Source organism: Cydia pomonella, chromosome 4, assembly GCF_033807575.1.
Source record: "Cydia pomonella isolate Wapato2018A chromosome 4, ilCydPomo1, whole genome shotgun sequence".
Lineage (NCBI taxonomy): Eukaryota > Metazoa > Arthropoda > Insecta > Lepidoptera > Tortricidae > Cydia > Cydia pomonella.
Window position 1 is genome coordinate 9,211,580 of NC_084706.1, and position 26,966 is coordinate 9,238,545.

General features: G+C 36.5%; 3 protein-coding genes across 3 annotated transcripts; 2 read left to right on the forward strand and 1 right to left on the reverse strand.

The window, feature by feature from the left end:
* Positions 1–639: 639 nt before the first annotated feature.
* On the forward strand, positions 640–6,419 carry LOC133517030 (lipoprotein lipase-like). The gene is made up of 4 exons (XM_061850146.1): positions 640–3,581; positions 3,710–4,110; positions 4,453–4,656; positions 4,734–6,419. The coding sequence occupies exons 1-4, from the start codon at positions 3,517–3,519 to the stop codon at positions 4,949–4,951; spliced, it is 888 nt and encodes a 295-aa protein (XP_061706130.1). The 5' UTR covers positions 640–3,516; the 3' UTR covers positions 4,952–6,419.
* Positions 6,420–9,032: 2,613 nt separating this feature from the next.
* On the forward strand, positions 9,033–15,866 carry LOC133517031 (splicing factor YJU2). Its single transcript, XM_061850148.1, has 5 exons — positions 9,033–9,174; positions 9,274–9,486; positions 14,464–14,638; positions 14,955–15,132; positions 15,386–15,866. The coding sequence occupies exons 1-5, from the start codon at positions 9,151–9,153 to the stop codon at positions 15,786–15,788; spliced, it is 993 nt and encodes a 330-aa protein (XP_061706132.1). The 5' UTR covers positions 9,033–9,150; the 3' UTR covers positions 15,789–15,866.
* Positions 15,867–17,908: 2,042 nt separating this feature from the next.
* On the reverse strand, positions 17,909–18,631 carry LOC133517032 (uncharacterized). The gene has a single exon (XM_061850149.1). It carries the CDS (start codon positions 18,522–18,524, stop codon positions 18,147–18,149), a length of 378 nt encoding a protein of 125 aa, XP_061706133.1. The 5' UTR covers positions 18,525–18,631; the 3' UTR covers positions 17,909–18,146.
* Between the last annotated feature and the right edge of the window lie 8,335 nt (positions 18,632–26,966).

Below are 26,966 nucleotides of genomic sequence, written 5' to 3' on the forward strand. Positions count from 1 at the left end.
ATATTGTATTCGGGCGATTTAAATATAAGATACATAAATAATAGTAAATAACGATACTGGGGTAATAATCGTACAACGTTTTATATTTACAATTGTTTGTCTTATAGAACATGCATTAAAAAAAATACTTGTTGTTTTTCTTATTTTTTCGCAACTGTATTAAAAAACGTCGTTCGATACATGTGCGGAAATGTCATTATTTCACAAGTACCGACATATCTTGCCACGAGCCGTAGGCGAGTGAGTGAGAGAGAGACATACCTACTTTCCGCACTAGCATCGAAATATACTATTACATACGGTGCTACTTTACCGCCTTAGTGCGGTAACTCGCACTATACGTGGGTATGTCGAAAATGTAAAGGGCTATATGTACTGTAAAACATTGTACAAAACACGTGCGCAAAGGTAATTCGCAACTCGTATTGATTTCAAACACTCCCTTCGGATCGTCACTCGTTGCGAATTTCCTACTCTAATGTACTATTTCACCACAACAACGGGTAAAGGCCCTCTTGAATGTTCAAAAACTAAATTGCATTTTACCCACATGTGGTGGAATTGACGTTTATAAATGATGATTTTGAATGATATATACGTTCATTTGGATTTGATCTGGTTTGATTTTTTTGGTATTTCATAGTTAGTATTTTTCTCGCGTTGGTGTTTTGAAAAAAATTGTGTTTCACTCGGAGGCAAAGTTTGTTTAACCCTCGTTCCTTGAGACCCTCGCAACGCTCAAGATTTCACTTCTCGAACTACCCGCTACGCTCGTGGTAAAATCTTGTTAAATGTTTCGCTTGCTGAGGTATCAATATTAGCATGAGCAGTTTAACAACAACTTTGCCCCATTGTAAAACAAATACATATATAGGTAACTATTGCACTTACTCTGACAAATCATGCAAGTTCTTTTACACACATCTTGAAATGCGCACCTACCTGAACTTAATATTAACTAGAGTAATTTTATAATACCTACCTAGGACAGTACTCAATTAATTCGAATGGTGTCAAATTCGTCAAGCATGACTTGAATTTGTTATTTACGTTCGTTAATTAAGTTCTATATAGGGAGAACACGCGTGGCCTTGCCGAAACGTACAAGTACGAGACGTACAAGTTAAAATAAAACATGAAAAGTTTAGTAATATTTTTAGTGGACATTTTGGTTTTAATGCGGAAAACAGGTGCCTACAACATAGACCGTGGTGATGAAGGTAAAATGTATCTGTGTTTATATTTCATAATAATATACTTACCTATAGCAATTGAAAGATTGTATCGGTACGAGTAACACAAAAAATATTTACCTATAGGGACCGTGCGCGTTGGAGGGTCTGCCATCTTGTGGCCTGAATCGGAACCATAAACATGCACATGTACACGTCACGTGTTTTCTTGTGCATAGTAGGTTCTGCCATCTTGTGGGCTACATCGGAACAAAAAACATCACATTTACGCCTCGCGCCAAAAATCTGACGGCTCCTGTGCTGCCTCCTACAGTTCATGCACGCTCCCTATACAATTAGTTAAAATGAAGTTTTAGGTAGGTATAATGTCACAATTGGAGCTGGAGCCCGCAATTTTGACATTTGCGTCAGTAATGCAGTCAGCAGTATTGTCACGCTGCAGTATTGCAGCTGTGGTCGGAAATCCGAACGTTACGTTTAATTAACCCCTGCCACTTATGAATGATGACCGCCCATACTAACGTAAATAGAAACGGACTCCTCGAACATGAACTCTTTAAGCTGGCCATATATACACACTAAGGGTATGCCTGCGCAGTTTTATCAACTGCACAGGTAAAACGGAGCGTGTGTGGCGTTCGACTGTAGGTACAGTTTCCTATAGAGGTTTACTTTTGCAGTTTAACTGTACAGGCAAAACTGCGCAGACATACCCTAGTGTGTATGGCCAGCTGTAGGATGCCAAGTTCTGGTGACAGTGCAGTTATCAAATCTGACCATTACAACCGAATATCGGGTAGAGATTTTTCTACATCGAATACCTTTCCTAAAATATCAACAGGAAATTGTATTGGAGGAGACAGGGACACTGCATTCCAGTAAAGTGCCCTGCGTTTTTGTAGACAAGACCTGTTAGCAGGCATCACCGGAAGTTAGTAATCTGTCTACGCCAAAATTTACAAAAATATTGCCACGAGCGTGACATTACGTTCGTGGTCACAGGCAGACTGGCGAGGAATTGTATCAACATCTTGCTGCGCGGGTTTTGCTGCGGGGTAAACGTAAGTTTACGCGATTAAGTCCCGTATTCGTTTTAAAACTATGAACGAAAATCGTGTTGGTTGAAATCAATATATCTGGGGAAAAATGTTAGAAAACTGTTTCCACTTTTTAGCTGTGATACCTATTTATTTTGGTAATTAAAGCAATAAAACATACATTCACGTTTAAACTTCTAAAAAATAATATCAATATTCTGATCTTCAACAACGTCCGTATAGAAAAGCCAAAGTTGATATAATTAATCTGAGTGCAACAACTGTCCCCGAAAATTCAGAACATGGACCCCCACACATCGCACCCGTTTTTGCCTGCGCAGCTGTCCGTCTCCTTGGACTTAAACGGCTGGAAAAAAGTTCAGACAAAAAGAACTGAATGTGCAAAAAAAAAGAATTCATTGGTCGGGGTCGGAACCCGGAACCTCGTCATCTGAACCAAAGAGCATATAATCACTACGTGATCTGAACCACGAGTGGATGTCGGTGAGACGAGTACGATGAAATAAGCTGTTTATTCTCGAGTAAAACCTAAATATCTAATTACGCTCTAAACCAGCGTTCTAAGATATATATCTGAATTTTTCGCAAAGCACTCTATAAACATTTCTCACAAGAAAGAAACTCTGTTAATATCAATACAACTGTTTGTTTAGGCGCGACGTACCATGACTCCGCCATTTTGAAAAATTTCCAAAAACTGGATCGACAAAAAAAACTATTCAATCATAGAATATAGTCACAAGTTTCACGCGAATCGGTTGTTAATTGCGACGAAAGCAGATTGCCTGAGTCAAAACGTAGACCTTCGCTTACGCTTCGGTCAATAATAGTACTTAACATATTCTTATTCTAAATAATTATATGTTATTTAACTTTCAAAAAACTCTTGCATGTTATGGATCCATTAAATTACGTCATCTGTATTGTAGCTTGGTTTAAAAGTTAGTAAGTTGATATGCATAAAAATATAATAGTAAAATAGTATGTTGTGAAGACCACTACATACTAAAGAACAAACAAGGAACAACAGTCATTTCAAGATAACAAATACTTTCCTTTATTATGACAATTATTATATTATATATAAATTATAGTCAAATCCATTGTTGTTTATTTACTTATTTATTTTTGTAGGAGAACTTAGGATAAACGGAGTTGACTTTTACAAAGAACTGGAACATGGCTTTAAAGATTATACTGGTTACGGAACGGAGTGGATTTTCTTTCCGGACGGTGCTGGTAAACCTCACTTCGTTAATTTGACTATGCCTACATCGATACAGCTGCGTAGTAGACAAAAAAAGGAGATAGAATACAGATTATACACCAGGTTAGTGTCTTCTGGCTTAACAGTCGTAATAATTTTATATACACTTAGCTCATGAAATTCGTTCCCTTTTATCACCTGACCCTCTGAACTTGCAAAATTGAGAACTTGTATCGTATTGCTGTTTTCAGGGAACTATCCGACTACATAATTTTAGATCAGTCAGCGGAACCACCCAAGGGCACTGACATACGAAAACTATTGTCCAACAAACCAGTTAAATTGGTAACACATGGCTGGAAGTCTTCGGCAGAGAACAGCGTGGTCATGGGCATCAAAGAATCCTACTTGAAAAATAAAGACGTTGCTGTTATAGGCATTGACTGGAGTGACACAGCGAACGACTATCTTTATCCGTTGGTTGCGGAATACACAAGGGACGTGGGAGCGTATGTCGGGCAGTTTCTGGATGCTTTTTGCTATCTCTACAATGTGTCTGGCGAAAGGTTGCATTTGATCGGGCATAGCCTCGGAGCACACGTTATGGGGATTGCTGCATCAAAAACGAAAGTAACGATAGGAAGGATCACCGGTAAATACACAATTATACACTTACACCTATCACTACAAACAAAATCCTTTAATTTATCCAAGTGGAGAAAGGGTCTCCATCAGAATATTTCCATCTTACATCATCATCTCTTTAACCGACTTCAAAATTTCGAAGAAGGATATTCTTAGTTTGTTGGGATCTTGTTTTTTGTATGCTCATCGATTTTCGAAAACAGCTGACTTAATCTGGGTAAGTAATTATTTTTATTTTGTTTGTAATACTTGCCTTGCCAGTATGTAAGCAAGAAAGGGCTATGCACGTACGTATTTAGCAATGTCGTGAATTGCGGAGACGCTACACCTACCTATTTTGGTATTTCAGGCCTTGACCCGGCACGACCTTTGTTTGAGTTCCCGAAGAAGCCAAACGCGTTGTCCCTGGACACATCAGACGCAGAATTTGTGGATGTGATCCATTCATGCAGCGGTGTTCTTGGCGTCCAAAATCCTATCGGCAATGTAGATTATTACCCTAATAGAGGCACACCACCTCAGCCTGGTTGTGAGAGCATTTTTTTTCTCCTAGGTATAATTTCTTTCAATAATACTAAGTAGGTATAGATTAAACGTCACGTTTAAACTATAATATTTTATCATTTTCAGAGGCATGCAGCCATGCGAGATCACACATCTACTTTGCCGAATCTATTGGTAATCCTACTGGTTTTCCTGCTTGCTGGAGCGAAAATTGGACGGATTATCTTAGTGACACTGAATGTATACAGCAAACGTACATGGGAGAGAATGTCGATCGAAATGCAACGGGGCAGTATTACTTGAAAACAAATGCTAAGGAACCCTACGCTAGAAATATTATCTAAAACAATTAGACATCATATCGTGTTAGTGATGTGATATAAGTAACCACTCTTTCATATTATAAAGGGGCAGTTTCGATGTTCGCGTTTAGTGGTAGGCCTCTGTAAGCAAACCGCCTTGATGCATCAATGTCGTCGTGAAAACTTCTAAAATAGGTAACTGATTAGGTACTTTACTACCTTACTAACTTAGCAACTTTGATTTTCCCAAAATTCGGTAGGGATTAAAGTACTTACTTGGCCCCTACTTTTAAACACAATGCTGTATAATTTGTTGAACGAATTTGAATATATATATATTATATATGTATTATAGAAATACGAAAAGCACAAAATAGTTAGAACTTAATACTTAGAAGTAGTCACTAACTAAAAATCGCCATGTCAATAAAACTAGGCCAACTTCTGGAACTTGAATCTTATAAAGTTCTTAACCGATTTTGATACAGTTTCTGATAAGAAATATGTTTGACTTTATCGTAAAGTACTTATTTGCAGATATTTTCCAACGTGGAAGACACTACTTTAAAAATAAAGCGTCAAAGGTTTTTGTTTTTATTTTATAATTAAACACTGTACCTATTTCTTTTAAGAAAAATGTGTTTTTTTTTACCCTCATCAAAGTTATTCTCTTTTTTGACATAAACTTTATCTTAATCGGATAATACGTGAAACTTGTAAAAAAAACAACGGGTTGCACTCCGCGAGTGCCGGCAGAAGTGAAAACTTGAATATTAACGTTGTGCATTTTTGATATTTTGGAATGGTTAATAGGGAATAATTTTGCACGAATTGCTTTAATCATCAGTATAAAAGTACTATCATTTATGGGGTAAAATACAATATTGATTTATTGCGCTATCGTACATAAACATGACAATTTATATTACATATAAAATTTAACACTTCAGAGAACTATTACAATTATTTAACATTAAAAAGTTTATCTCTCAGAAATATCAACTTCCATCCATAATTTAACGACTCTTACACCATCATCATTACTAGAGCCATCATGGAGTTTTACAAATCAGGTCATGTGTCCGTCCAAAGAGCATAATAATCACTACGGTTAGTCCGTCTTGTGAATTTTCAATCTGACGAATCTGTCGGTCACGTGACCTGTCGCGAGTTTAACATTTTTCCCCATCACAAAAAGTGCACAGCGCCGCTAAAGAAGTTTACACTTCAAAAATCTATAGGTACTGGGCTAAAACCACGAAAATCGAAGTTCGTCAATTGCGGGCATTTCTGTCACTGTAATTACGTATTTGTGGGAGTAAAAGAGAAAGATCCCCGCAATTTGCGAATATCGGTTTTCGCGGTAGGCCCCCTGATCTCTGGGCTATAACCGCGAAAATCGTAATTCGTCAATTGCGGGCATTTTTCTCTGTCACTCTAATTAGGGCTTAGTGAGAGTAAAAGAGAAAGATCCCCGCTATTTGCGAATTTCGGTTTTCGCGGTAGGCCCTCTGGATCCATTTCCTTCTGGGTTTTGGAGGGTAGAGGCAAAGAGCATATAATCACTACGTTTTAACTCAAGCCAAAAAACCAAAGCCAAATTTCAATACTTTTTGTTCATTTTAGGTATAGTTAATCCTTTCAACTAAAACAGTAATATTATTTTATCATAAAATATTTATTATCCATTACTATAATATCTATGGTGTTTATTTTAGTGCATATATTGAAGCTTCAACTAATCACAATTTCGTTCCGCTGTGACATGATTAAAATCGACCAGTCCACATTCCCAAATTGCACACATTTTGGAAGCTGTGTAGCTTGTCCACCACCTAAGTGGCTACGGCTTGGTTTGAGCTAATGGCCGAGTTGCCAATGCAGTAAATAAATTAAAAAAAAAGTGAAAATGTCAAACCCATGGCAATACCCTATACAGTGCTGCCAACCTGGCATAAAATATGCAAGATCTAGCATATTTTCACTTGCATCAAATTTTTCCATTAGCATCTGGCATATTTTTAGCACATTTTGTATGAGCCAAGTTTGCACCAACTTGGCAGCAACAATATGCGCCATCGCCTTATGAGATTCATATTTTCATGTGAATTTTGACTTTTGTGGTGGTGGATAGGTGAATGGACTATAATAATTTTAAAATGGCAACAATCCAGAGTAATAGAATCTGCTAATGTTTTTGTGGATTGACATTATTAAGTTCCGTTTTGCATTCTTCATATGTAGCCAACCTGTTGTGTAAATGTGTAGTTTGTGCCGGATTATCTTACTTACGTACTTGAGATTTGCGTAGTGTGCAATAGAACATTTCATACCTTACTTATATAAAATAATGAATTTATTTTATTTGGCTTTTGTTTTTGATATTTCGACATAACTTAGGGCCCGTCCAGATGGGATGATCAAAGCGAGGGCAATCAGGAAAAAAAAAGGTGTCAATCCCATCTAGCGTCCAGAGTTCCACACGTATACAATTAAATAAATGCTTTCAAACGCGAATACTGCACAGCGTCGAAAAATGGGATTATTGCGTCCGCATCTCCATTTGATTGGTCAAAATCTTAAAATCAAATCAAGCGTGATCGGCGAGCCAGTTTTATTTTTGCGTCCACACCACCTGATTTCATCCGACAGTTTAATCAGATTGGGCGAAAATTGTCCCATGTAGACTGGCCTTCACTGATCTTGTACAGAAATTTAGCCAAATCTTTGTTTTGCTATTACCCTAATATTGCTGGGATGGGATAGCAGTCGGCATTTTAGTTAGCAGAGGACCTACCACGAACATCCATAATCGCAAATTTCGAGCAACTAGAGTCTGTGCGGAAAAAGAAAAGTCGTGGAATGTATGGGGCCCAGTACATTCCACGACTCTTCTCTTTCCGAACAGACTCTACCTCTTTTACTCCACTTAAGGTTTAATTAGATTGACTGAGGTAGTTGCTGTAAATTTCCGATGTTCGCGGTTATACGCCTGAAACAGAGGCACTTTGCTCGCGTTTTGCGCTCACTTGGTCAATAATCCGTTTAAAGATTTTTATTTCTTAAAAGAATAACAATTATTCACTTATATTTAAAAAAACACAACAATCAATTACAAATTAAATTAGTGAGCGATAAAAGTAAATACATAAATAATGGTGCCGCTCTAGTAAGTAGTAGAAATACAATCTATAATAAAAGTGGTGTGTGTCAGGCAGAACAAAATAAAATAAAAATAAATAAATAAATATTATAGGACATTATTACACAAAAATGAATTTTTTTTATTTAATTTTTGCAGCTTATGTTAATTATATTATGTAAATTTTATATTATTATTTTTTACCGAATTATTAGTCTTCTAATTAATTACTACTTTATACGTACTGCACAATAAATACTGGAATGAAATGGACACATGCAGGCAGACTAAGGATTTTCTACCGGAACTGAACCACAAACTCACCAAAATACTACTGAAAACACCTCGACACCAACTACGTAAAATAGTAGGATTAATTTCAGGACATAACACACTTAACAAACACCTACACAATATGGGTAAAACAGACAGCCCCATGTGCAGAGCGTGCATGGAAGAAGAAGAAACAACAAAACATATTCTCCTAGACTGCAAACAGGTAGAAGTATACAGGAACAAATACCTAGGGACTCCGTGCACACTAGGAGAGGCAATTAGCAACCTGAAAACTTTGCTAGGCTTCGTGGAGGAGCTGGGGTGGTTAGAGTAGCGCTACCTCGTTTCACGCAAAATAGGCACAATGGTTGTCAATTTGCGGAAAATGCCCAGAAGCACTAACTAACTAACTAACTACTACTTTATAATAAACCATTAAATGAAATTCCATCAAATATTTTTCCAAGCAACAGCAGACTTGTAACAGTCTTAACTAAATAACAAGCAACGTTGTATTTTACTGCATATTTTTAGACACCATATTATTTTTAAGTGCCTTTTTTCAAGTGACATTTTAGCATTTTTTTATAGCATACTTATTTCAAAAAACTTTAGCCTATTTTTGGCATATTTTAGACGTTCGCCTAGTATATTTTCAAAATCCGAGTTGGCAACTCTGAATCACGTCAATGTCAGCTTGGCAGCTCGTGTACAGTGCTATATGTCAAGTCGTTAGTCGAACAAAACGATCAAATAAATAATAGCGGCGTGTACGGATAATTCCGCCCTAAATTTATCTTATTTCTCTTAAAACAGTAGCAAGATGTCTGAGAGAAAAGTATTAAACGTAAGTATAAAATTTTAACAATTGCACTTCAATATAAACATGTTATAAATTCTGTTTTACTTATATAGCTCGTTCTTACACCTTATGATGTGATTTCAGAAATACTATCCCCCGGATTTTGATCCGTCGAAGATTCCTCGCATGAAACTAGCAAAAAACCGCCAGTACACTGTGCGGTTGATGGCTCCCTTCAATATGCGATGTGCTACTTGCGGCGAGTATATCTACAAGGGCAAAAAATTCAACGCTCGGAAAGAAGACGTTGAAAATGAAGACTATTTGGGAATTAGAATTTACAGGTTTTATATCAAAGTGAGTAAATTATTCATATCTACACTACTTCAATCTAGTAGTATTTTAGTTGTTAGCAGTATTTAGTATTGATCATGATATAAAACATAGTTTTCTATATTTGAGGAACTTAATAGTATGGCAAATAATGGCAAAAATCAACAGTCATAATTGGATTTGCATATTTTGAAGCCAAGGAACTAGAAAAACCTGGATTTCTAGAAAAACTTACAGCACAATGAGTTAAAAGTAACACAATCAGAGCCTTTTTTTACCCCGTTTTGGGCTATATTCATCTAGAAGGCTTCAAAAAAAGCCTAAAGTATATTTCCGTACACGGCGGGAAGAAGTTGGTAAAAATTTGGAGCTTATGTCATTCTAATTTAAGTTAAAATTTCTTCAATTTTATATCTTGAGTTATTAACTTCTTCCTGCCGTGTATCAATTTATAGTTTAAGATACATTATATCCTTTGGTGTGATGAGATCCTGCAAAAAAAAATCACTTTATCAAAAAATGTTTTTCTGAAACTGCTATTTATTTTAAAAGACCTATCTAACGATATCCTACATCATAGAGTTAAAACATGTATAAATGTATAAATCCTTTATTTCAGACAGTAAAGTAAATTTCAATTTTTCTACATTTCTTGCATTTTTTTTTTTTTTTTTATTCCTGTCTGTGTGCCATTTATTGGCAAAAGGCCTCCTCCAACCTTCTCCATTCCTCTCTATCCTTGGCAACTCTCGTCCATGTGCTTCCTGCTATGGCTTTGATGTTGTCCACCCATCTTCTAAATGGTCTACCTCTTTTCCTTTTCTTATGGCCTGTGAACCAGTTCATTATCGTTTTCGACCATTTTTCTTTGCCTCTTATTGTATGGCCTGACCATTTCCATTTTAACTTTTTTATTTTTTTTGTGACATCTTTTGTTTTGGTGAGCTTCTTTATGGATTGTATTCTTATTTTATCCGATAGTCTTTTTCCCAGCATACTTCTCTCCATGGAGTTTTGGCAGGTTTCTAGCTTTCTAATGTGTGTTTTAGTGAGAGCCCAGGTTTGGCAACCGTAAGTGAGTATAGGAAGTATGCTGGTATTAAAGAGTTTCCGCTTGATAGTTTTTTTTATACTACGTCGGTGGCAAACAAGCATACGGCCTGCCTGATGGTAAGCAGTCTCCGTAGCCTATGTACACCTGCAACTCCAGAGGAGTTACATTGATATCTTTATTTTTCATTATTTCCCTTAGGCTCCAATATGTCTTCCAAGCATTTCCAATACGTCTATCTATTTCTTTTGAGGTTAGATCTGCTGGGGAGATTATCTGGCCTAAATAGATATACTCATTGACATATTCAATTGGGTTATTATTGATGAGAATAGGTTCTTGCTTGTCGTTAGTCATAGCCTTGGTCTTTAGTGTGTTCATAGCCAATCCCACCTTCCCACTTTCTCTAACCAGGTCATTCAGCATTTTTTGTAATTCCTCACTTGATGATGAGAGTATTATCAGGTCATCTGCAAATCTCAAATGTGAAAGGTTTTCACCGTTAATAGATAGTCCACATTTCTCCCAGTTTAAGTGGCGAAAGACTTCTTCTAGAACAGCTGTGAAGAGTTTCGGCGATAGTGGGTCGCCTTGACGCACACCTCTTTCTATTCTGATCTCTTTGCCTTCCTGCTCTAGTTTTATTGTTAAAACATACTCAAATCTAATTAGAATCTGGAATTTGGTAATGTTGACTTGTATGTGGTTAAAATATGTAGTATGTTTTACTATTAAGCCCCATGTACATGGCGTGAGAACTTACTTAATATTAGTGTCGAACCTAAGTTTTGGTTTCGGCATAAAAATCGTGTTTCGGCCGAAGGCTCGGTTTCGGCACAAAAACTGCTGAACCTTTTGGTCGCACCGAAACTTATGATCTTGTACTTTCGTATCTATTTTTAGTGTAAAGACTGTTCAATTTACTAAGCAGACACCCAAAATAATAATATAAATCAATTAGCTGGTAGAAACATTTTATTTTTATAAACATAATAAAACGGAACCCAACAATATAGAAGAGAGAATAGAATGTATATCAATCAATTGATCATATTCTTTATTTCAAACCAGGTCCATAATTATACATTGAAATCATGACATTCATATACATTAAAAATTTAACATTAATACATTATATTAAATAAATAAATTAAATTAATAAAAATAATAATAAATAAATTGGTAAAATTTTCGAAATATACTTGGATGCGCCGCATAAATGCCTGCATATTAATTTTTGACGCATTTCGAGAATCTGCAAATCATATTCTTTTAAATTATTCGTATGTTTTAACTTCTCACATATTATTTCTTAAATTCACCTTTACAATTCCCCAGTACCTACTTTACCACTCCTTTTTGAATTCATTAGGTCCAATGTCTGACCAGCATAGTGCGGCACTTGCCAAATCAGGCTAAAACAAAGCAGGGATAGTATCCTTCTGATGGATGGTTTTTTTTTATACTACGTCGGTGGCAAACAAGCATACGGCCTGCCGGATGGTAAGCAGTCTCCGTAGCCTATGTACACCTGCAACTCCAGAGGCGTTACATGCGCGTTGCCGACCCTAACCCCACCCCCCTCGTTGAGCTCTGGCAACCTTACTCACCGGCAGGAACACAACACTATGAGTAGGGTCAAGTGTTATTTGGCTGCGGTTTTCTGTAAGGTGGAGGTACTTCCCCAGTTGGGCTCTGCTCTAGATCTGGAATGACATCTGCTGTGCTGTGCCCTACCACACAAGGCGAGATGACATTCACATTGCCCATACCTCTCTTTTGGACGTAGTTTAAGGACATACCCGGGTCCAAAACGAAATGACGAAATGGTGACTATTAATCGTTTTTCATTTCATTATTTTCTGTAAATTCACTACTAATAAGTTTCTTTTGCAAAATAGAACGCACTTTTTAGGCCACTGGAATAAACTGGCTGTCAGGCAAGAACTTACCGAATTTATCTGTTTTTATGGATTTTTCCTCATCAGGTACATGTTGTCCTATGACAGCAGTGTAATGTTGGGGTCTTGTTAAATTACTTTATTCATATATTTTGTCATCCATTAGGCGGGTCCACACAGAGCGAGCATACGCGCGAGGCAATTTCCTCACGCACAAATCGGCCAATGTAGACGTGCCTCGGCGCTCAGGCGAGAAAAACGCGCGCGCCGCCTCGTCTATTAAAATGCAGTGAGATTATTCTTTTCATTTCTCATGCTCTGAAAGAAAGCCATTGCTGTTCTATGAAGTGTGGAGAAATGTATCACTTTCTTTATCACTAAAGCATTTTAGTTTCAAAGCATGTTTTTTTTGCGATAAGCAATTGAAGTTTTGGTTTAAATGGATTTGTTATACAATTTCCATTCTAATATTTAACTCCTCATACCATAAACGATAATTTTGCCTAAATTGTTAATTGAAAGTACCCTCTAGAAATACTATAAAAGTTTATAGGTACTCATGATTTTTTAACATGAGCACTTTATTTCGGGTGAAAGGCATCATTTCAGCCTCGGACTATTTGAGCGCCAAACTACCTCGACTGAAATGACTACCTTTCATCCCTTGGTAAACAATCTACTATTAGTAAATCCTGTACAGGTAGCCACGATTGCTGCTCTGTAATTCTTTTGGCCAATTTTTCCTTTTTATAGGTCCCTGTATTGTATATTTTTCTGATATTTTAAACTGTCCCTACGCTAACGTCTGCTTTCTGGAATTTCGCGAACTGATAAGATATTTTTAGATTTTAACTAACTTCTGGGCTGTGATTTTGTAAACTCTTCAATTCTATGATGTTCTCCAAATGTTTTAAATATTTGATTTGCGTTTGACTTAACTTGCAATGTTCTACATTAATTCGATGCATTGGGGAAAATATTTACTGTTGGAGAACAAATATGTAGAAATTGATGAATAAGAGCTTGTTGCGAGCTTGACGTCAATTGTTATTAAATTAGCAGATTAATAGAGGTGTATGAGTATCCACTCAGTAAATTGAACAGGCCTTATTGGAGCTTGGTTGATTGTTACCTTTAAAAATACTAAACTTGCTTTATTTTGTACCACCTATGCGAATTATAGGTGTTTACTTTTTCATGGGTAACGGTCCAACAAAAGTTTCGGTTTCGGCTAAAACTAGAACCAAAACCGAACCAAAAAAAACATGTTTCGGTTGGACACTACTTAATATTCAATACATTACTAACTACCGAGTACAATGAATTCAGTTGATCGACCAAATACTGCAATGTAATGAAAATCATATGCAAATTCTTCATCTGTTAAAAATCCTAGTTGCATAGAGTCAGATCGGGCTAAGTTGGCAGCGATTTTGATAGCTCAGCCTGCAAGTGTTAAATAAATGTCATAATTTCATAGATGTTCGACGTTTGAAATAACACTTGCGCTGTTTGGGCTATCATAATCGCTACCAACTTATCTTGGTCTGATTCTACGATGCGATATCGGTGACATTTGCACATCTCTTTTTTAGTGATGAAAATATAGTATATTTCGTACTATATTGTTTTTGTATAATATATAGTATAATTGACTGTAATATGGGTGGCAACCCTACTGTAGTTGGGAAACTTTGACATCTTTTACAGGTCTAAAGGATAACAAATAGTGATTTTAATGTTCTCAGTAGGCCGTCTGTTTTGGTCAGATATAAATGCCATTGTCTCTTTTTGTTAACCATTATTCTTTGTAATGTGTTAGGTTAGGTTGTGTAATGTCATGGATGCAGACATTGCAACTAATGTCCACCATACTGAAAATAAACACAGAAAAATCCATATTACAAGTTTTTAATACTTATTTATATATTTTAAAGTAAGAAGAGATACAGATCTGCTAAGAGATACAGATCTGCTAAGGACTTTTTTATTTATTAAGATTTAAATTATTCAATTATCAACTGACAATGTGATATTAATAAATTCCAGTGCACCAGATGCTTACAAGAGATATCATTCAAGACGGACCCAAAGAACACTGACTATGAGATTGAGGCGGGAGCAACAAGAAATTTCATGGCACTGAAACTAGCTGAAGAGCAGGCCAAGCGGGAAGAGGAAGAGCAAAAAGAAGAAGAGGCCAATAACCCTATGAAATTGTTAGGTACTAGCTTCTGCCAGCAACATTATTTGTGTAGAATAATTATTTATGTGATACACTATTGTTTACTATTGTTTATATCACATAAATGATTATCCTATGTCCTTCTCCAGGACAACATAGAATATAAAAAGCACCTCAACCTAAGTTGAATAACTAATGAGTTAATGACTGACATGTTACTTATGTGGTGTTTTATGCCAGGTACAACCGCCTTACTGTCACACAGCACCACATAATATTATGCAGTGCAAAGTGCAGTAGTTAAAAGCTTGTGTCGAAACAGGAGGAAGATTGTGTATTGATGGATTGATTACAGAATACAGAACGGAGCAGTCGCGGCAGGAGATCGAGCGGCTGGAGGGGCTGGAAGAGCTGAAGGAGCTGAACCGGCGCCAGCAGGCCGTGGACTACGAGGCCATGCTGCGCCGCTACGCGCCCGAGAGCGCGGACCAGCGCCGCGCTCGGGAGGAGAAGGAGGACGACGATTTCATCAAGTGAGTCATATTAACTGTTCTTTATAACAGTCTAATGCTTATCTCGTAGCGATAAAGTGTTCGTCTTCCATACTGAAGAGCAATTTGATATATCGGGCGGAGGCCCAAATCTCCGTAAGTACGAGCCTTGCCAGCGGATCCTCTAACACCAGAATCAGTATAAGAAATATGAATAACTGTTACTCAAATTGAAACCTTGTTGTTTCTTAAATAAGATACAGTACCCTTCTAATTCATTGTTAAATGTTTTCAGATCCATCAAGTTTGGTGGAACATCGAAAGTAGTGTCTGAAGAAATTATTGAAGAAGTAGAGGACTCTGACGCACCACCAGCTAAAACATCTCGAATAGAGACCATTCCAGCCAAACCAGTTGCCAAGAAGAATGAGATTTGGAACCGCAGTATCGGAGTGCTGAATAAAAAACCGGCTTTGGCGAATCTTGTAAAGAGTAAAAAAGATGTGGTGGCGCCAAAGACTCAAGTTCAAAGTTCGGAAGGAACTAAAGACAAGAATCATAGTGCAAATCATACGACTGTGGCTCCTAAAGCAAGTGACGCTGCTGAAGCTTCTAAGGCTAGTGAGAATACAACGCCACCTGCATTGGGGCTTACTCTTCTGGCAAACTACTCCGGCAGTGACAGTGATTCGCAGTGAGTTCCGTTTTATTATAACACACTGTACAAAACTGGCATATGTAAATTGTAATTACGGTAAATAGATAAGTTAAGTAAACTTGCTGTAGTTTGGTTCCGTATCCGTTAGATTTGATATCCTATCCCATTATTCTGTATAGCATAACCCATCACGTGACACGGTTAAAATTATAAAAAATCGGCCAATCGGACCATAAGGAAGGGTTTTGTAGCTGTAGCTTAGTATACATGAACTAGTATGCTAGTGGTTCGAATTCTGGTTGGAGAATTTGTGTGTGATGTGATGAGTACGAATTTTTTTTTTCCGAATAAATAATCTCCTCGGTCATACGGATTATTGAAGAAGTAGAGGACTCTGACGCACCACCAGCTAAAACATCATAATGCTTGTACTTAGGTCATAAGTTCTGTCACAAAGGTTTTGACTGATAAAATGTAATACAAGCTTGTAATAAAAAAACTTTTACCATGATTTGAAAGTTTGTTTTATACTGATCAAAATGTAATATAATTCGTTTGAAATTTAGATCGAGTCTTTATTTACTACGTGTTTACTGTGGGATTGACGTTAGACGCGAACACGCGGCTGGATTGTGAAAAATTATACTTTACAAAAGGAAGTAAAAATCAATGAAACATTAATAAAATGGGTACAATTCTTTATTTGTTTAAATCTACTTGATTAGATCGGTATTTTATCACCAGCAATTAGTTCACCGACAAGTATGTACTTCAGCTAATACACTTCAAACTTAGGGTAGTTTTCAGTGACACGCTAATTTTTGACTGTCATGTCATCCAACGAGTAGGTTTGGTAAAACACGTACAGTTGCAATTATGGCAATACCAATACACATAAATTATTATAACTTTTCTAACTTTTGTTTTGTGGTAGATTCAACCCTGTAAAGAAGAAAAATAAATAAATAGGGATCCAAATCACCTTGAATAGGTCGCGTATTTTTTGCATGTTTTTTATAACCTTTTCCAAATATAACATAGAATTATGCAAAACTGAGAAAGCAAATTACGTTAAATTATATTGTAAGTAATTCAGCATTCAATAAGCTTTCACACATATATGAATAATAAGGGATTTGTACTGTTCCTATAGCTTTTTAGGGTTCCGTAGCCAAATGGCAAAAACGGAACCCTTATTTCGTCATGTCCGTCTGCCTGTTCGTTTGTTTTTATCAGTCAAAACTTTTTTGACAGAACTTAGGACCTGCAAAATGTATAATAGTAACCTATATAATAACTTAGATAACCTGTAGAAATCTAATTATGAAAAGCAATATGATAAGTACATTAAGCTACAGAGATATCTGCCCTAATTACTTTAAATAATGTTTTCAAACATAACAATGACCTCATAGGTGATGTGAAAAGTAGTATGGTGTCTTATGTTAGCAAATTATTTCCATTTTGAGCGTTAACATTTGAATCCCTCATTTTGCTTAGTCTCTCGCTAGGTTTGGCGCTTTATTGTAAGATCCCTCGTTTCGTTTAGGATTCAATTTACGCCCACGCCGTAAATATGTCATTTTACTCCCTCGTGACACAATCTACTAAAAACTGTAAACTGTATGATATGGTAAATCTTTTAAATAAATGTTTATTTTCAAGCAGCACTTTTCCGTTAAATTATTTGTTGATATCAAAATAAAAATTAAATTTAGTTGCTTAGTATGACCTCAATATTGACGGGTTTGAGTAAATTGACACAGACTGAACTAGTCCTACTTAAGGTTTTAGTTAATTTACATACTGTATAATAAAAATACAAACATAGTTAGGTTGTCTATGATTTAGTAATATATGATGGTGACAACTAAAACTTAGTAACTGTAGGACCAGACTCCACCATTGCGCATTATGTTAAAAGCGAAAGGACAACCTTATATTTATCACTACACATATACATATAGTTACTTTATATGATAATAAAATGTAAGAATTTTCTTAAATTCAAAATTAGTTATATTAAAAGTTATAAGTACATTTCTTATTGGCAGATTATTATATAAATTATTATGTATTCATTTTTACATGGTTTACTATAATAAGACTAAGATGTCAGGCTCACGTCATTAAAAAAAAAATTAGATAAAAAAATACACATTTCATATTGACGATATATATTCAAGAAAACTCACACATATTTACATTGTAATGTAATTGACGGATTCTACAGATTATTAAAAATAATAGAACTGTTTATAATATGCAATTGGTAAAAATATATACCAGATAATTGAACGAGTACAGTCTTTTTTGCTTTTATTTTCGATTACTAGCACTTTATATTTATTGCTATAAGATTTTCCATTCGTTCTCGTTCCCTTCATTCGTCAGAATTTTAATGACGCTTGCCGGTGATCTTGAATCTTTCGTCATCGATGCACTGGTACACCTGCAGGCCGCGCTCGCATCCTGTCTTTATATTCTCGTTCACAGAGTTGCATGTTTTTGCGATTTTGTTAAGTTGTTCTTGATTTAGTATGCCGTCATGGACCATGATTGACATCGCCTTAACTGCTTCGCTCTCCACGTAGCGACCATCTTTGTCCAAAAGCCCGTAGTTCTTGAACCGACAGAAGATTTGGCACTTGCTACTTTCATTAATGCACGCGTCTCTGGCGACAATGAACATTGCTGACAGTTGTTCTTGTGTAGGTAGATCAGCCAAGACGCTCGCCAGCACAGATGCGATAACCATGAAACGCACGGACGCCATTTTGAAATATCACCAATTGTCTTCACTTCGACTTTAAAATAACTTGTGCGGGTCGCGTGGACCGCGGACCCCCTTTTATCTTTTTGCGCCTTATCTTCGTTATATTTTTTTAAGGATCATGACCTTTCATACCTTCTTATCTTATTAATAACAAGTGCGTGTGACATTGTAATAATCAGAAGAAGGAGTTATACTCGTATAATAAACAAAAAAGTGTCAGTATTTGAAGTCTTATATAAAATACCTACTAGTTTGACAGATGATTTCTAATTTTCTACTCGTACTTATTGCAACATTGCAAGCAAAAACTACCAGAGGGCCTACCGCGAACCTCGTTCGACGTGTTGCCTGTCTGTCACACTTGTAAGTTTGTACGTAAATGTACTACGGTGGCGTAACTACCATAGCAATTATTTTAGGGTGGCTCCCTACACCGAAAGTGGGGATGAATTTTTTTGGGTTTAATTATAGTGTGGGGTGTCATTGAAAAGGTCTTTCAAAATGAATACGGGTCTACACAAACCATTTTTTGATAAACGTAAAAACGTTTTCGGAAATAATCGCTCTGAAAGAAAAAAGAATAGGTTTCTCCCTCTATTACCCCTAACTTCTGAACCATGGGTCCAAAAAATATGAAAATAATCGAGGAAGTACAGCTTAGTAAAGACTTTCAAGGAGAACTATAGCAAATCTGATCGGTCTAGCCGTTATTGAATTTTTGCAAAAAGTATTTTGACTTACTGGTAACTACGTAACCCTACACTGAGCATGGCCCGACATTCTATTTTATTCCACAAGGTATAAGTAGGTATACCAAGTTTCAAAACTACACGAATTATTTCATGTAGTTTTGAAACTTGAAAGTTGGTTTTGAATTGGCCTATACGTAAAAACTGGCCAAGACAAATATTTTATAATTTCAGGATTTTCTACACAGCATAGAACTTAGCACCCATATAGATCTCAATTCTTTTGTAGCGAGTCAACAACGACACATATTCTTAATATTGAACCTCATTTCACATTTATGTTTTTGTTGGGATATCATTACTTTTTGTATCATGAAATCATATATCTGCCCGGGGCGGAAACCAGATTGGAGAGGATTGAACATAATATGTGTTAACATGTGATGAAAGGCGACTATTTACAAAGTGTTCAATAATTTTTCATAAAACTGGAAAGATGGAAATGGGACGATATTGGGAATAAGAGATGGGCAGTAAGTTTTGGGAAGTGGTATTACATGGGCGTGTTTTAAAATAGACGGGAAGGTACCGGAGGAAAAGGAGTCATTTATAATTTGAGAAAGGGCAGAAGCAATGTAATCCGCCGCAAGCATGAACATATCCAGACTTAGGCTATCCTCACCAATGGCTTTCGTCTTAATATTCTTGAGGATAAAAAGTATTTCCTGCGGTGAAATGTTACCCAGGTCGAAGACAGAAGAGATGGGGTTTGACCTGTCAGAAAGAGATGAAATTCTGCTCTGCTTAACTAATAGAGAGAATAACTAAAATGAGAATTCATACCGTCTAAGTCAAGAATACCAGATGGACGCTGTTGAACTCAAGTGACTTCAAAAAATTCCAAAGTTTTGTCGGAGGACACTCGTCGATGGACTTGTGAATAGACCGACATCTTGCCTCACAACAAACTCTGTTACAGCGATTACGCAGCGAACTATAACGAAGACGATTCCTCTCGGAAGGATCAGATCTAAGTTTAATGCGAGCTCTATTTCTCATCCCCATGAGACCTTTAACACCGGGAGTAAGCCATGGTGTAGGAAACTGACGGACGCGCATCGGCTTCAAAGGCGCATGCTGATCAAAAATCGCAAGCATTGTTGCATTGAAAGCCTCTATTCTTCCGTCTATACCCCCAACACTTCCAACGCTGAGCCAGGCAGTATTGTGCAGATCACCCTGCAGTACCCGCATATCTATGCCTCGTTTGGTTGTTTGCACCTCCATGTATATGTATGCTCTGCATAATTATATAAAGCGATATCCGTTCTATCTATTTTAAAGAGGTGTTTTCCTTTCTTTCTGTAAGATGCCCTTCGGGTTCTTTTTTCGAGCTGGATAATCTGCGCTTCGGCTATTTCTTTTGATAAAGCCCATTCTCGTTTCAGTCTTTCTTTTCATTGCCTGTTTTTAGGGTTCCGTAGTCAACTAGGAACCCTTATAGTTTCGCCATGTCCGTCTGTCTGTCTGTCTGTCTGTCCGAGGCTTTGCTCCGTGGTCGTTAGTGCTAGAAAGCTGAAATTTGGCATGGATATATAAATCAATAAAGCCGACAAAGTCGTACAATAAAATCTAAAAAAATAATTTTTTTTAGGGTACCTCCCCTACACGTAAAGTGGGGGTGAATTTTTTTTTCTCGCTTCAACCCTAGAGTGTGGGATATCGTTGGAAAGGTCTTTCAAAACTAATAGGGGTTTTCAAGAAACATTTTTTGATAAAGTGAATATATTCGGAGATAATCGCTCCGAAAGAAAAAAAAATGTGTCCCCCCCTCTAACTTTTGAACCATAGGTCCAAAAAATATGAAAAAAATCGTGGAAGTAGAGCTTAAGAAAGACATTAAATGAAAACTATAGCGGACATGATCAGTTTAGCTGTTTTTGAGTTATCGCAAAAAGTTTTCCCTTCATAGTAAAAAGACTTACTTTAAGGTGGTTCGATTTTCATACAAAAAACAATCGCTATTTATTAATTAATTACACAATATTATTACATAAATAGTTGCGCATCTATCTACTTTCGAATATTCATTTGCGCTAAATTAATAGAAAAACTTTGTTTCATACAGAAATCATGCAATAATCAACGTTATATTTTTATAAATTTTACTCATGTGTGTGTGACAAATGTCGTGTACAAATACATTGCGACGTTGCCACTCCATGCCTCGGGCGGCCATTGGCGCGACGTTGCGATGTTTGACGCGTTTTTAGCTGACTCTGTCGACACTGACACTCAGTGTGACCAGGCGTACGATAATTGTCGTACATGTACGACATACGACATTCCAAAGAGCATTATCGTACACTAAAGTACTATAATTTCAGCCCTTGGATGATGCCACCTTAAAAGTCTAGTAATTTGAAGCAAAATATGACACTTTCTGTCAGAAATAGGCTAAAATTAGTATCTTTTGGGTGTTCGGCTCCTTGGTGTAAGTTTAAAGTTTAAAATGTCACAATTTCCTGTATACCGTTTGAGTCTATCCCAAAAATACACAAACATAAACAGATTTTTTGCGCAATTTAGACGAAAATTGTATTTTTTTTATTATTATTTCGAAATTTAAGCTTATTTTGCTAGACATTTTTGGAGCTGCCTTTTTGATTGGCGTACGATATTTTTTTCAACGGTACAATAATATTGACACTCAAATACGATAATTCTCTTCCGCTCACCTGGCAACACTGCTGAAACTTGACAGGACCTGGGGGCCTACCGCGAAAACCGAAATTCGCAAATTGCGGGGATCTTTCTCTTTTACTCTCACTAAGACGTAATTAGAGTGACAGAGAAAAATGCCCGACATTGACGAATTTCGATTTTCCCGGTAGCCGCCCTGGTGCTTGAGGTACTTGATAGAAATCAACGCTGCCGCATGTTCTGAATTGTGATTTTATGTGTTTTTGGTTTGAAAATGATAGCAACGTCTAAATCAAGTTACAAAAATCATCGATATTCTGGTCCGCGAAAAACCAAGAAAAGTGTAACTGTAATTGGAGTCTACAAAAATGACCAATTCATAGAAAATATGACCTAGAAACTAGTTCACTTTTATAAAACTCAATTTTGCCCGAGATTGTACTTAGGCGAATACCTAAGGGAGCTAAGTGTATTGATCTTGAATAATTAGTTGGCTAATACATATATGACTCCAACATGATATGGACATTTACATCATAACTATTATACCTAGTTGGTTACTAAGTTCTGTTACTCGATTTCTTTCTTTCTTCCTAGCGTTGTCCCAGCATATTGCCACGGCTCAATGGAGCTTGGGGTCCGCTTTGACAACTAATCCCAAGATTTGGCGTAGGCACTAGTTTTTACGAAAGCCACTGCCATCTGATCTTCGAACCCAGAGGGTAAAACTAAGCCTTGTTGGGATTAGTCCAGTTTCCTCACGATGTTTTCCTTCACCGAAAAGCGACTGGTAAATATCAAATGATATCTGTTCTGAAGTTCTGTTACTCGATTTGCAACCTCTTTATTTCCGTTAAAACAAATGCTACCGAAAAAATACAAAAATGACATAATGTGGTGGATTTGTGAGCTATAATTATATACCACACATAACGCTTATCTCGTCGTATCTATAATGAATTGGGGCCTAAAAGAGAATCGTATTCCAATTTTTTGAAACGCTTGTATTACTTTCTATATTAACTAAAAGTTGCTTTAAAATTCAGCTTTTATACTAAAAACGGCTTTAAATATGTCAAATTAACAAAATATATTTTGACAGATGCTTTCGCGCCCAAAACGCTCTTTGAAAATTGTGTGACGTCACAGTTTATGGTTTGACACATAACTACATACACACGTAGAAGATACGAACTGACAACTGATATTTGTCATTTGTTGTTAATCGCCTAACTGTCAACAGTGTCAATCCGAGAGTTGTGATGTCATCAGAATCTTCAATGACGTTTCGAGTTTGGTCACGTGACGTGTGCCAAAAGATATTTTAATTTCAATATTTACAAAAATATGACATTACAGGTCCCCTAAAAGTAGTTTAACATGTTCTTATAATCCAAAGAATTTATTGGGATACAATTATGCCCTAAGATTTGTAGATGGAAACAACCCTATTGCGATGCACAAATGTGGGCACCCGCCAAACATGATTTTGGGTGTGTCATACTCAGGGCTAACACAGATTCATTTCTGTGAAAAAAGGTGTGAAAACCGGAAACTGGAAACCGTTCTCGAACTAATAGTGAAGCCCTTAAGCCACACCCTATTTCAAAACCAGCCATGGATCTTTGAACAGGACTCAGCTCCTGCACATAAGGCAAGAACAACTCAAGCCTGGTTTCGAAGGAACAAAATTGACTTTATTGCCCACGAAGACTGTCCGTCCTCCAGCCCGGACCTTAACCCCCTGGATTATGCCATATAGCAGGTTATTGAGGAGAAAGCCTGTGCTAAACCCCACACAAATCTTAACTCCCTCAAGCGGGCCATAGTTAAGACAGTGACGGAATTAGACATGACAATCGTGCGTTCCGCTATTGATGACTGGCCTCGTCGTTTGAGGGCCTGTGTCAAAGCCAGAGGAGGCGATTTGAATGATATTGTCATATGTAATTCCTGATGTTGTGTACTTCATTTTAATATATACTTTATTAAACTTTCGTTGGTATATTTTATGTAGATAAAGATTATTGCAGTAACAGAATTTAATAACTAACTAGGTAGAAAACAATGCAATACATAAACACATAAATTGGATATGATGTGATCCGTTGAATGAAATTGACAATAAATAAAATAAATAAATAATTTTCTATCTCTAGGCATTGTGTGAAACTTCTAGTTGTGTCAAAATATCGGGAAATCAATAATATAAACAAACATGGTAAATATCTCATTTCTTTTTATAATGGTTATAAATAGAAGGCCATGCAATTTTGTAACTCACTGTAATTTAATTAAATATATCGTAAAAAAATGTTTTAATTCTACTGTAAAATAGTACCTACTTTTTTAAAGGCTGGGCAGTAAGTGATTGCTTTAATTTTAGAACAAAACAGCGTTTTTTTTTGAAAAAAATACCGGAAAATCTGACTTACAAATTTGGACTTTCTTAGGTTCATTCTACTTAGAATCTTCTCCACCCTAGCATTAAAAAAAGATATCCTAAAATATCCATAGCATTACGTCACATTTTAGTGTGAAAGAAATTTCAGTGTAAAACTAAAATTTCAATACAAATTTTCGGGTTTTTTTAGCGCGAGGATTGATTATGCTAGTGATTCTGAGTTGGAAGAACCCAAAAATATCATGATGTGTGAGAATCAGATTTTTTATATTTTTATGGAAAACGCTCATATTTCTCATAAAATAATTTATTAATAATAGGTACTTGATAATACTGATAACAAAAATATATTAATGAGTCTCGAACCCACATCCTCTTGCATGTATTTCCACGTACATACCGCAACGCTATTGAAGCCTACTCACGCTGTGCCAAATTGTCTGCTACAAGGATCCCAGTAAGACTGTTTGAATGTGTGTGTGATACTTAGAAATAGAGTCAAGAAACATTCTGTCGACATTAAGGGGTAGTTTTTGTACAATGAAGTGTTCAATGTTTGTTGTAATAGTTCAATATTTATTTAAAGAGTGCGCTAAACATAATTTACAGTATAGAAATACCAAGACTACTCCACAAAAAAATTAAAACTCAATATTTGCAATTGTGGCGCCATCTAGTGAGGTTTAAGCTTTGGGTAACCTAGTCGAACCACCTTAATTAGGTACTGATTATGCAAATTTGCCTATTTGTTTAACTCGGGTGATCCCTTGGTTAACAATTTACTATACTTTAAGCTCCAATTTAGCTTATTGTGACGGAAGAGTAACTACGGAACCCTACACTGAGCGTGGCCCGACATGCTCTTGGCCGGTTTTTATTTATTATTTTCAATAAGGGATAAATCAGGGTGACATTTTGATCTAAGTCAATTAAATTCAACTACAGTGGACTGTTGTGCTTTGATACAGCCAAAATCAATATTAATTAGGTAGACTCCATTCAAATCAGTGACCCTTGAAAGCGCTACGTAAGTCCCAATGTTCCACAACATGGACAACAAACATACCTTACTTTAAATGCCACCTCGAAATCAATTTACCATACATTATAAGTATGTCAAGTTGTCAAAGAATATAAATCACACGATGGGATTCGTATGATTTCTTGCAATGAAACTATCTTCTTATTAGTTCTTAAACAAACTTCTAAATTAGCTAATGTAGTATTTATTACCGAGACTAAAAAAAATTGTCCACACAGAAATTATCAAACACTAACTAAATATTTTGAGACGTAAGTATACGTTCAAAGTTCACAAAATTAATAAAATACTTAACACCACGTTCTATACTTAGATAAAACATGTCTTGCATGTGTGAGTGAAGTTTTCGAATAGGAAATATTACGCAAAACTGCGCAAGAGGAGCCACTAGCACATTCAGAGGGTCTACTGCTTCTTCTTCTTCTTCTTCCCAGACCTTATCCCTTATCAGAGGGTCTACTGCGAAATACATATAACATTTCATAATCTGCCTGCATATTCGAACGATAGAGAAGCACATAACGTTTTTTTTTTGCGTCCCTGTAAACAAACTTTAATTAATGCATCAATATCATATTTTATTTGCAAGTTCGCAGCGTTTTATTTCTGAAAACTGTTCAAAAACTGTTTAAGGCGTAGCCCCTTCATCCTCGCGTTGTCCCGGCATTTTGCCACGGCTCATGGGAGCCTGGGGTCCGTTTGACAACTAATCCCAAGATTTGACGTAGACACTAGTTTTTACGAAAGCGACTGCCATCTGACCTTCCAACCCAGAGGGTAAACTAGGCCTTGTTGGAATTAATCCGGTTTCCTCACGATGTTTTCCTTCACCGAAAAGCGACTGGTAAATATCAAATGATATTTCGTACGTACATAAGTTCCGAAAAACTCATACGTACATAAGTTCCGAAAAACTCATACGTACATAAGTTTCGAAAAACTCATACGAGCCGGGGTTTGAACCCGCGACCTCCGGATTGCAAGTCGCACGCTCTTACCGCTAGGCCACCAGCGCTTTTGTTTAAGGCGTAGCATGTACAAGTTACTCCATGGCTTAGGATGGGATGTGGGCTAGAGCTCCACTCTGGTGGCAGAACATTGCAGTAATAGTATTAGAATAGACATTCCATCTTTGAAATTTAAAATGTAACGGTTTGGAAATTCATTAGTTGTTTGTGTTAAGAAGCCAAATTTCACCCACTAATTTATGTTATTGTGGCGCTTACTAAGCGTGGCGTCCCCATTTCGAACCCCAGACTTCTATTTGATAATATTTTTTAACTTAAATTTCATTTTTTTGACTGACCAAGCGTCTCCGTTTCAGGTCTACAGCTCACGGAACCATTCTTTTTTTATTTTCTAAAAGTCTTAATCGTGATCTGTTCACTTGTGTTTGTTGTAAGTAAAGATACATTGAGTTGTAAGGTTTAGGGCCTGTTTCACAATGCTCAAGTAAAGTATTAGATAGCTAATTAACAAATGAATTACCGTCAGATAAGACTTCCTGCTAAACTTAGTACTTTATATACCAGTTATGCTTATTTGAAGATTGTGAAACGCGAACGATGACTTAATTCGTCAGATAAGTGGCAAGTAGCTTATTC

What these genes read in the sequence shown, in the direction of transcription:
- LOC133517030 (XM_061850146.1), top strand. Translation starts at nt 3,517, where the DNA reads ATGCCTACATCGATACAGCTGCGTAGTAGACAAAAAAAGGAGATAGAA. An exon ending in AACGATAGGAAGGATCACCG is followed by an intron (nt 4,111 to 4,452) that starts GTAAATACACAA and finishes TTGGTATTTCAG; the next exon opens with GCCTTGACCCGGCACGACCT. An exon ending in GAGCATTTTTTTTCTCCTAG is followed by an intron (nt 4,657 to 4,733) that starts GTATAATTTCTT and finishes TATCATTTTCAG; the next exon opens with AGGCATGCAGCCATGCGAGA.
- LOC133517031 (XM_061850148.1), top strand. Translation starts at nt 9,151, where the DNA reads ATGTCTGAGAGAAAAGTATTAAAC. An exon ending in CTGAGAGAAAAGTATTAAAC is followed by an intron (nt 9,175 to 9,273) that starts GTAAGTATAAAA and finishes ATGTGATTTCAG; the next exon opens with AAATACTATCCCCCGGATTT. An exon ending in TAACCCTATGAAATTGTTAG is followed by an intron (nt 14,639 to 14,954) that starts GTACTAGCTTCT and finishes GATTGATTACAG; the next exon opens with AATACAGAACGGAGCAGTCG.
- LOC133517032 (XM_061850149.1), bottom strand. Translation starts at nt 18,524, where the DNA reads ATGGCGTCCGTGCGTTTCATGGTTATCGCATCTGTGCTGGCGAGCGTC.